Here is an 11,719-nt window from a genome sequence, read left to right as displayed (position 1 = left end):
GTTTTCTGTGTGGCTAATACCTGAACTATCACATGGCTTCAGAGAAGTAAATTCTTCTGAGTCCCTAGCTAAGTCTATCCCATTAGATTTAAATTGGTCCTCATTATTCAATGGCAAAATTCCAGTCATCTTTTCAAATTTTGCTAAAGTAGAGTGTTCAGTAGGGCTTGGCAAGATATTTGGAAATGTAGCAGAAACATTCAAGTTTCTGACTTCTGAATTAGAGTAAACTGTTTCAGTCTCCCATTGATCAAAATCACTGGCATTAGGTGCTTTTCTAACCTGAAAAGGGAAATTTGAAAATTAATATTTCCTCATGGCACAAAAAGACTTTGATTTCATTATTTTCTAAAACAAAATTGAAATTGAAGATTCTAATATCTGACAATATAAACAAACCCCAAGACCAAGAGGACCTTTTTCTATGGTATTCTATATCACAAGGAGCTCAAATCACTATAAAAACATCTATGGTCATTCTGGTCTATTTAACAAAAGATTAAAAGCAAAAAAGGAAATGACGTAATCTGCCACAATTATGAACATATGTCCATGTGTATACACACACACACATACATTCAGATATCCATGTGCAATCTTGGAATAGAAAGAGTTTCCTTAACGTTCTTCTGGTTATATGTTATTAACGTCACCATTTGTCCCTCCCATGAGAGGTGTCATCTAAACAATTAAATTTCTTACATAAATGATTCCCCCTTTAGCAAAGACTAACTTGCCTAGGATATTGATTAAACAAATAATTCAGTAATAAGACTCCTGCCTCCCACAGGCTTAATCCAAATTTTAACTAAACTCTTTCTACATGATGATGCAAATTTATAGTAAATGATAGCTCAGCCATGTAGCTTCAGTTACTTAAAAATAAGAAAAATTTCAATTTAAAAGCCAATTGATTAAGGCAAATTTCAATCTGATTAACTGATGGTCATTTAAAACAGCAACCTGTTAATGAGTTTTAGAACAAGCAAAATTAGTAAAAAATGTGATATATTAAGAACAATTGTATACCCAAGAGGTCCACCAGAAAAAAAATAAAATTACATCTTGTATCTAAATAAGTCAACTTGGCAAAAGAATAAAAAGTGAGCAAGGATGGTTTCTAAAGATTATACAAGCATATATTAAACTGGCAGAAATCATCATCATATTATCACATGAATATAGACTCCAGAATCCCGAATATTAAAAGATTTTTAGGAGGTTTTGTGTGTGTATTTTCCTAGACCACATGATACTCCTGTTTTACCTTATAAATCCCAAGACACGTAATGGTTTCCAGGTACTAGGCAATAAGCAATACAACAAGGTGGACTGAGTCCCAGCCCCGGGACCAAACAAAAGGGATACTTAGTTACAAAACCCATGAACATGGTCCTGGAGTTAAGTAAAATAAATTATTTCCTTAAACCATCTCACATTTCACATTTGTGATATTCAGCAGCTACATCTTGTGCACCACTAAAATGAGCCTTTGGTTGGTCAATTTAAATAACCATAGCAACAAAAATCTGTCAGAAAATCATAGGTTTTACAGCTGAAACAGACCTTAGAAATCTATTTGTATTACACAAAATTTCTCTATCTGCATAATTCATTCATTTACTCTGCAGTTCAACATTGCACATGCTCTATTAAACAGAGAAAGTCTTCAGACTCAACAACAACCTTATTAGTAGTATATTTGATATATTCCCTCAATGACCGAGAATGATTTGCCATTTTTGTTTCGATAATAGGAAATATCCAGTAAATCAAAAACTCACCCTTATTGTGGCACACATTCTATTTTTTAACCTTAACATGAATAGTAATTAATAACATGCAAATTAAAATCTACTACCCACAGGGAGATCAAGGTAGTGGGAAAGATCCTAAGGTTCACTGTACATGTGCCATCTAGTAATGAATTACACAAACGGCAAACCTCTAAGATTACGAAAAAATAAAAAGATGTCACCTGCAAAACAGTGCTTTATATGGCAGAAATTATTTGTTCAATCTCATTAATATATTTTTCTTTTTAGTGTGAAATGATCCAGACCTTAGAACAAATTGTTTATACAAATTTAAATTAAGCTAAATAAAAATAATTGCAAAAGGTATGGATGTGTTGTTTAAATGGTTTCAATTTGGATCGAAGATGCATCCAGGCAATTTTATTTATCTAATCTAAATTGCATTTGTGTGTCTAAGAGCAGAATTTTCAACCCCAAAAAATTGGAGGCAGTTATTATTTACTTTAGCAGAGTGAGAATAAGGTCATTGAGTCAATAGTCTGATTAGTTCAGGGGTAAACGACAACGGCCAATTCTATCATTCTGTTACTGAGAATTCAATGCTTTTAGAGTCATAAGACACAGACAATAAGCAATTATTATGCAGTGTGTGGCTCCACTGTGCAAGGACCCTCTGACTCAAGTACTGGGCATCACTAACAAGCAAGGGAATTTTCTTTGGAGTAACAAACGTAATTTCACAAATTACGAAGCATCGCAAATTTAATAGTAAAGGACACTAGTAATTAACTAGTAAGTGCAAATATATTTCTGGGAAATTATCATCAACCTCGTGATTTCTTAATTGTCATTTAAAAGAGCATAAATCACACACCTGAACATTTTCCAGAATCTCCTGGACACGAGTCAGTAAAGCTTTCTTCCTATTAACCTGCTTTCTTGCTTCTACATCAAGTGCTTTCTGCTTTTCTTGTTGCATTTCCTTTCTTTTCTCAATGTTAAGCTGCAAAACATCACAAATATGTAATTATTTGTCATAAATATAAAAATATCGTAAAATCAGGAAGTTTTTAATCAGAATGATTAAAAACACGTACAACAGGTACAACTATCCGTAATGAAAGAAATCCGAACAGTGGCTGGGGGTAATGCCTGAGATGGTGGGATGGGGCATGCGAGATCTTTCTGTGATGATGAAAATGTTGTGGGTGGGTGTGAGTTACACAACTGTGTGCCATATATCAATACTCATGGAACTTTAACACTTAAGATCTGTACATTTTACTGTATGTAATTATTCTCAATTTGAAAAAAAGTTAAAGAAAAAAAAACCCGTTCACTTATCAAATGCTCTAAAATGGGAGCTAAAATTAGCTCTTTGACCCCTGCTGGCTCTTCACGTGGCAATATCTTACGTCACTGAGTCAGTTAGATCTTCAGCTTTTAACCTTCTAATCAGTATACATTTTATCTCTTTGCTACCTTAAGAAAATGTCCAAAGGTTTAGTGATATGAGAAAGAGATAATATTTTATTTGCCTACAAAATTAGAACACGTTCATTGTACTCTCCAATAAATATATAACGTACCTAAAAAACTGAAGACTTCTAAGCATTATATCTTTTTCTAATGGATTTAAATTCTTTTTTTTTTTTTTTGAGGAAGATTAGCCCTGAGCCAACTGCTGCCAATCCTCCTCTTTTTGCTGAGGAAGACTGGCCCTGAGCTAACATCCATGCCCATCTTCCTCTACTTTATATGTGGGATGCCTACCACAGCATGGCATGACAAGCGGTGCTATGTCTGCACCTGGAATCCGAACCGATGAACCCCAGGCCGCCAAAGCAGAGCGTGTTCAGTTAACCACTGAGCCACCAGGCGGGCCCCTGGATTTAAATCTTAATCATTAAACTTCCTGGAAACTTAAAACTTCCTGGGAAGTTTAATCACTGTGATAAAGAGCCAAGACTTACTTTAGACTACTCAAATGGAAAATACATCATAAAAAGTTATTCCAGGGGCTGGCCCCATGGCCTAGTGGTTAATTAAGTTCGGCACACTCCACTTCGGCAGCCTGGGTTCAGTTCTCAGGCGTGAACCTACACCACTCATCTGTGGCCGTGTTGTGGTGGCAACCCACATACAAAATAAGAGAAAGATTGGCATAGATGTTAGCTCAGGGCCAATCTTCCTCAGCAAAAATTATATATATATATATTCCAAACAAAGTTACAACATATATCTATCAAATACAACATAAAAACATGGATTAAGGTCCACAAACATCAGATTTTGCTTATAAATAAATAACTGACGGAGTCACAGACCCTAAACAATAAGGCTCAGACCTTTGATCCATATTAAACTAATCAAGCAATATGTCATCAAGTAGCTGATAAAGACGTTTTAAAATTTTTTCTGGGGCTGGCCTCATGACTGAGTGGTTAAGTTCACACGCTCCACTTCAGCAGCCCAGGGTTTCACCGGTTTGGATCCTGGGCGCGGACGTGGCACCACTCATCAGGCAATGCTGAGGCGGCGTACCACATAGCACAGCCAGAGGCACTCACAACAAGAATATACAACTATGTGCTGTGGGGCTTCAGCGGGGGGGAAGAAGGGGCAGGGGGAGGAGGAGGGGGAGAAAAAAAGATTGGCAACAGTTGCTAGCTCAGGTGCCAATCTCTAAAAAATAAAAAAATTTTTTCTTATTTGCATGGTACCGAAGAATCACTCCAAAGTTTACTTGCTAATCAAAAGGGGAAAATGTATACCTTTAAAAAGTCATTTGGCAGTCACAACTGTAAAAGCACCTGCTGAAACTAAGCAGCACTAATAGAGGGACAACTAGACATCATAACTTCTGATTTAATTTAATATGAAGTACCTGGCATCATCTCCAAAGAATTCTTGCCAAAAATGTTCAACTTGACTCTAATCAAACTTTCAGACTGTATTTCCAGTTTATAGGAAGTACAGGGACTAAAGGACAAGTTAAATATCACCATGAAGAAATAATAATTAGACAAATCCAAAATGTAAGGCATTCTACAAGAATTTGTAGAATTTGGTTTGGTCTCTTTAAAAATTTACTGTCATAAAAAAATCTTTTTAAGAAGTACAGGAACTGTTCTAGATCAAAAGAAATTAAAAGAATATAACAAGTGAACGCTATTTGTGAACTTTGGATCCAGATTAGAAAAAAACAGTTATAAAAGACATTTTGAGCACATACGAAGAAATTTGAACATGAACAGAATATTAGAAGCTATTTAAATTATTATTAATTTTCTTAAGGTGTAATAATGGTATTGGGGCTTTATGGAGAATATCCTTATTTTTAGAATATGTATACCAAAACATTTAGAGAAGCGTCATGTATCTGCAATTTTCTTTCTTTCTTTCTTTTTTTTGAGGAAGATTAGCCCTGAGCTAACATCTGCCGCCAATCCTCCTCTGTTTTTGCTGAGGAAGACTGGCCCTGAGCTAACATCCATGCCCATCTTCCTCTACTTTATATGCGGGACGCCTAGCAGAGCATGGCTTGCCAAGCAGTGCCATGTCCACAACCAGGATCTGAACCAGTGAACCCCGGGCCACCGAAGCAGAACATGCGCACTTAACCACTGCACCACCAGGCCAGCCCCTGCAATTTTCAAATAGCTCAGCAATAAAACAAAAAGTATATACATACATACACTGGCATACATATACATAAAATCACAGACACCATGAAGCAAAGATGGCAAGATGTTAAAACTGTTAAATCTAGATGATAGATACATGGGTGGTCACTGTACTATCCTTTCAATTTTTCTGTATGTCTGAAAATTTCATTACAAAAAGGCAACATAAAATACTGATTGTTTAACTCTGATTATATAAAAAAATTTTAATTCTTTTTTCAATAATATTAATTTTCTGATTTGAAATAAAATCACACAGATTTAAAAAATATTCAATTAGTATCAAAGGGTATATGATGAAAAGCCTGTCTTCCCTCTCATCCTATGTTTGCTCACCTCTCTCCAGAGGAAGAATGTAATATGCTTACTTAAATCCAAAGAGTGAGCACATATTGAGCACCCTCTATGATCCAGGTATTGTTCTAAGTATTTCACATGTAGTAGTTCCTTTGATCCTCAAAACAGTCCTGTGGGGTAGGCACTTTTTTTATCCTCACTTAACAAATAAAGAAAATGGACCTGCAAATTCACACACCAGGAAAGTGGCAGAAGAGTGATTTGAAGCCAGGCCAGCAGGCTCCGGCCAGGCTTCTAATGACTACGCCACGCTGCCTCTGAGAGCACACCGTGTGCAGGGATCACCTTAGCTTGTGGCGATCCTTCCACAGCTATTTAGATCTACTGTACTCATTTTCATGGCATCTCTGAGATGCTATAAAACGGACCAGTTAGTTAAATTAGCCTACTATCTATGGATGTTTAGGTTGTCTGTCAATCTTTTGCTATTTTCTACAAGGCTACTATAACCTCGTACGTATTGCTTCAAGCACATAGATGAGTATAATTGTAAGATATTCCCCAAAATGGAATTGCCCAGTCAAAGGTTACGTACACTCTGAAATTCTGATAAACATTACCAAATTGCTCACCAAAAAGCAAAATCAACTGATTTTCTCGGCAAAAGTGCATTACAAATAGCTTTTCTCCACAACCTGAGGAGCACTAGGTCCTATCAGATCTTTGCCAATCCAGCAGGTAAAAAATGCTCACTCATTCATGTTTCTTTAATTATGAATAAGGGTGAGGCATCTTTTCGATATTCATAAGCCTTTCTTTTGTTTTTCTGTGAACTACCTTAGTGGTTCACCATAGGAAGAAAGGTTATGTAAGACAGAAGAGAGCGTACCAGTGGAGAAAGCACGGCCAGCCCACGGAAGCGGATCAGCGAGACGCTCTCCGACTGCACAGGCAGGAAGCTCTCTGGCAAGAGGGCCGCTTCTTGGACTCGGGCAAGACTCCTCTCACAGAACTTCTCATAGTCCTCCATCTTCCCACAATCCCACTACAGAGAGAATAACATCACTTTTAATGTACCGAGACAAACAGATCATCGCTATTTGGCAAATTTTGTAGAGCACTGAAATATTCCTAGAACTCACAATTTCTAACACAGGTCAGTGTGTTCCAGAATTGTTTCACTGACCAGGAGCTAATTCTTAGTTATAAGGAAGCACCTTAAGGTCCTACCCAGTTAAGCCTTGCTTCATATTTTAAATATTTCCTAACATTTGTATGTAAATCAATCTTTAAATGTGATTAGTTTAGAAAGGTCCCAAGAACTCACCAGTGAAACTTTTTTAAAGGAATTAAAGTTCTATGCCACTTTACTAACTTTAGATTATAACATAGAATATCGTTTTTCTTTAGCAGGATTGATCTGCACATCACCAGAAAAACTAAATCATACAAAGGTAGGAATGCTTTTGTAGCCAAAAAAAAAGAAATAAGGGCTATTTAAATAAAAGAGGATGTTTACTTTTAAAAACTCTTTTTCTATCACGGAGTTCAAAATCTATTATACTTATATATCTTAAGAATTTTCTTTTACTCCATGGTCCCTAGCCAAATGAGTCAGAGGGAGAGAACAGTAAAATCTATTGGCTCTTGTATTAATTCTATTTTAGTGTTGAAAATTGAAACCATCACCAGACTACTTAAAACAATCAGTCCAGTAATTTTACAATTTCTGGACAATTGTGATGGTGGCTATGAAAATACGTGGTAACCAGGAAGGACTAGACACCACATTCACTCGTCTAGCAAGCATGAAATATTTGATTGTTTGTTTCCCCAGCATTATGTCTGGCATTGTTTCCTTTAAATAAGCAAGGGAAAATAAAGAGAGACATCATCAAAATCATAACCAACAAGGGTACGAACTGTGAAAAGAGAAAACCTAATATAACAATGACCCTTTAAATCTTCAAATGAACACAACTAACCAACAAAAAACAGAGAGGGCAGAGAAATTCAATTCATGATGTGGGATATGCAAAAATGAAGTAAGACACAAGATGATACTGTCCTAAATCTCCAAGTACTTACAAATTCAATACACTAAAGTGTCAGGGACAAATGACAGTGCCATTAGAAATGAAGATAAAGTATTTTCAAAATTATGATTAGATTATGAAAAAACATATTGCTAATTTTGACCAAGTGGTAGTTCTATTAATAACAAAACTTCTTCCTACCATCCCATCCATTCTAATTATTTCTATATTCAATTTATGCAAAGTGAGAGTTTAATTTCAAAGAAACGTTCTCCAGACTGTGAGATTACTTTGCAAAACTATATTCATAAAACAAACAAAAGTAAAAAACAAAACACAATATGGTTCTGCATGATAACCACAGCAAGGCCTCATTTTTTAGCCTGGATTTCAACCCACGTTATGATATCTTAACAACCAAAATATGCAGAAGCTAAGATGTAAGAGAAATTCAAAAGACCTCATTTCTGCCAAAATACTTCAAACTATTTTTCACCACAGCCCATGAATCCAGCTTTACAAGGAACACAAATAGCTTACTCATACAATGAATGTAATATAATTCCTATTGATACACAAGCAAAGCATGAAATTCTATTTTAAAGGTCTGGGAAATTTACGGAAATAAAATATCTTTATGGCAATAGTTTTCTTTTTCTTTCAGCAACATCATGTAGATATGCCTCATCGCTTCACAAAGTTACATTGACATCCCTCAAACAGTACATGCACGTCATACATACTGCAGATGCACAGTAAGAGATTATTACAGCATAATTTATGGCATATGAAAATGCATTCTACACCCAAATATAAGTGCAAATATGGCGATTATGGAAATTACCAAATAATGCTGGAGCGTGACCGGATCCTTCTTATATTTCAGTCTCAGCTTGGATGTCGCCTCCTCGGAGAGGCCGTTCCTGACAAGCCAATCTAAATTAACCCTGCGTCAGTCACTGTCACAGTGCCCTGTTTGCCAATTTTCACAGCACTTACCACTATCTGAAATTATCTTATTTCCTTGGTTTTCATCTGTTTTCCTCCACCAAAACGTAAGCTCCATAAGCACAGGGACCTTCTGTCTTGCTCACCACTGAATCCCCATTACATAGAACACTGCCAGCACACAGTCGACACTTGATAAAAGTACTGAATAAATGAATTAGGGTAATTAGCTCAAACAAGAATGTAAACCAGGAGAAAAAAAGAGAGTGGACTCTAGAGCAAAGAAGCTAGCCAGGAAGAAGGGAATTCAGAGAATGGTAGTTTCATGGAGGACCCTATTCTCAGAGAAACTGGTACCTCTAAACTGCAAAGACAACCATTAAAAAAGTGAGCGTCCACATCCTATATGATTAAGCACAAGGGCCCTTTGTTTCCCACACCACAATGACCTCTGCCAGCAGGGTTTTATTTCAAGGCAGCCTTGACTACGAGGCTGCTCCCACCACGGGTCTACTGCCCCTACTTTACCATCAGGCATTACTGGTCCACTTGAATTAATAATTTGTCAGCTGCATCAAGTTCGGACATGCCTTGTCTTCTCCATTTATACCACGACCCTTCTCCAAATGAGCCTCTTTACATACCCCACAGACTCATGGTCCTGCTCCCCGCTCCTCACCGGTGTTCTACCAGAAATATCACTGAAGGGAATGGAAAAAGTAACACAGAACACATGTGGCCTTGTTTTCAGATCCTCGCTGGCTGTTTACGCATCAGTCTTCCCAAAGACATAAACGTCTTATAGAGGCAATAAAGGGGAGGTTTCTTATTCAGGCATATACCAGCTGTATGTTCTTAGCAATTCACTTACCAGCTCTATGCCTCAGTTTCCTCATCTGTAAAATAGGGATAATCAGAGTATCTGTCTCAAAGAGATTCTGTGAGGATTCGATGAACTAACATACGTGTGGCAAATAGTATATTGCAGGACATGCAGAAAGCATCAATAAATGAGGCTGCTTTGACTATGAAGAGGAGGATGGTGACGACGATTTTTAGCACTAGATTATGGACTCCTGGAGGGCAGCGACAGTGCTTGGTTCCTGGCAAGATTCAAATAGAACTTAAAAACCTGGAAAGGGGGGCAACCGCTTCCTCATTTCGCCGTTTCCAGATCCCTTCCCATTAAATCAATCTAGGCGCCTGCCATTTGCCTCAGCTGGGGATAGAGAACTGGGATGATAACTAGATAGAAGCAAAGGGTGGGTACCCCCTAGCAGCATCAGGGGCAATCAAGAGAATCTGCTTTTTTATCCTCATGCTTATGCGCCAGAGAGGCGCAAAGGCAGGGTAAACAGCGCTCCAAGAGCCTTTGGTTGTGGTAACCGGCGTCCAGAAATGGCCAGTGCTCACCCCGGGGACGCCTCCCTCGCCAGCATCGTAGGAGAAGAAAACGCCCCAAACTGTTTTATCAACAGGAGGTGGCTCCCCGGCTCCGGCCCGAGTTTATCTACCGGGGACCCTCTGCCCTCGCCCCACCTCCCCTAGCTCCTCTGATAAGGCTCCATCCCGGGGGTCCACCCGGCGGTGTCAGCATCCGAGCATCACCTCCGCGCCCCGTGCCGCCGGCCCCCGGGCACCCGCCTCCCGACACCCGGCACCCCAGCACCTGCGCTCGGGCTGCGACCGGAGCCCGCCCTCAGCTCGCGGGCGCCCATTCCGCCTTGCCCGGTGGCCTCGCAGCCGGGACCGGCGGAGGATGGAGCCCCTTCCTCACGCACACACCTGATCTCCCACGGCCCGGTAAGCTTTTCTCCCCTCGCCACGGGCCTTGTCAGGAATCAAACTGCTCAGTCGGTACTGACACAGAGCAGCTCGGTCCACCGCCGCCTTCTCCTCCTTCTCCCCGCCATATTACGGGTCTCAGGCGGCAACGCGGGCACCTGGCAACCGCCGCCGCCGCCGCCGCCCGAGCTCCACCTCTCAGGGCCGCCACTTCCGGCGGTTGCTTCCCGGGCTGTTGGAACGGTTGGGCCTCCAGAAAACTACAATCCCCGAAGTGCATTGCGCGCCTGGGTACGCGCCATGGCCCAGTGATGAAAGACGTAGTATTTACGAGAAGCGCGATGCTTTCTGGGAAACGTAGTCTGCACTGCGAGCCAGCGCCTCTACAGTTATAATTTGCTACAATAGGAGCGTTCGCCAGGTCTGAAGCCCCGGAAGTGTTCCTTAAAGTTGCTATTTCTTACCTATCTGTATAGAAATAACCTCTTTCTGGGTGGTCGTTGGAAAACATATGACATTCACCTAAATTTTTTCTCTGTAAAGAGAAAATTGCTAAATCCTAGACGCCAACTCTAAGCCTTAAGACATTCCTTACCCTTCTGCAAATCAGTGGGAAAATACGTCCAAGAAGGGTAATAGGTTCAAGACGGCCTAAAAAACCCCGAATGTTTTACCAAAGTTCTGTATCTAAACGACATGTTACCCACTTTCCAAAATGTGATGCAGTAGCCCCTTTCATTTCCTAATTCGGCTTTACCTTCTGCCTCTCTTACTGACCCTCCTTCCCGTGTCTATATTTGCAAATATAAAATTAAAGTCTTAAAAGTGCCTGTCACAAGGGTGGTTGTGAGGAACAACTGAGATAATTTTTGCAGAGTGCCTGGTATATAAGGCCCACTATTAGCCCATAGTAGGAGGAGAAGTAAGGTTAGGAGGATGAGTAGCAGCAGAAAGGTCACTGGCTTAAAACTGAGGTGGCCTGATGTCAGTCCTGACTCTGCCATTTACTGCTCTACTCTCTTCACCTCTCCTGGCCTCAGTTTCCTCATCTAGAAAATGAGGGAATCCTTAAAATCCCTTCCAGCTTTATAATCCGATTGTGCCTTCTTTGCTATGCTCTTTCATTCCCTCAGAATCTGAAAAATCCTTCTAAAGTCGACTGAATTCATGCTCCTGACATAATTCCTACCCCCTGAGGCTGGTGTGAGAA

At 39.5% G+C, this 11,719-nt stretch overlaps 1 protein-coding gene across 8 annotated transcripts in view; it reads right to left on the bottom strand.

Annotated features, from left to right (window-relative positions):
• Window positions 1-10,710, bottom strand: part of CCP110 (centriolar coiled-coil protein 110) — a 25,124-nt gene extending 14,414 nt beyond the window's left edge. For 5 of the 8 annotated variants that reach the window (XR_006889508.1, XR_006889509.1, XM_046668106.1 and 2 more), the window contains exons 1-4: window positions 10,510-10,710; window positions 6,630-6,785; window positions 2,632-2,760; window positions 21-282 (exon numbers count right to left, since the gene is read on the bottom strand). Coding sequence is in view for 6 of the 8 variants with exons in the window: in XM_046668106.1 (XP_046524062.1) it covers window positions 21-282; window positions 2,632-2,760; window positions 6,630-6,770 (532 nt within the window). In the remaining 2 variants the exon portion in view is untranslated. Of the gene's footprint in view, window positions 1-20; window positions 283-2,631; window positions 2,761-6,629; window positions 6,786-8,775; window positions 8,929-9,595; window positions 9,828-10,509 lie in introns of all 8 variants that reach the window. The other 3 variants (XM_046668107.1, XM_046668109.1, XM_046668108.1) reach the window with 3 other exon arrangements.
• Between the last annotated feature and the right edge of the window lie 1,009 nt (window positions 10,711-11,719).

This window comes from Equus quagga, chromosome 7, assembly GCF_021613505.1.
Source record: "Equus quagga isolate Etosha38 chromosome 7, UCLA_HA_Equagga_1.0, whole genome shotgun sequence".
In the NCBI taxonomy this organism is placed as follows: Eukaryota; Metazoa; Chordata; class Mammalia; order Perissodactyla; family Equidae; genus Equus; species Equus quagga.
The sequence above is the reverse complement of the archived record's forward strand: the minus strand, read 5'-3'. Positions and strand labels throughout refer to the sequence as shown.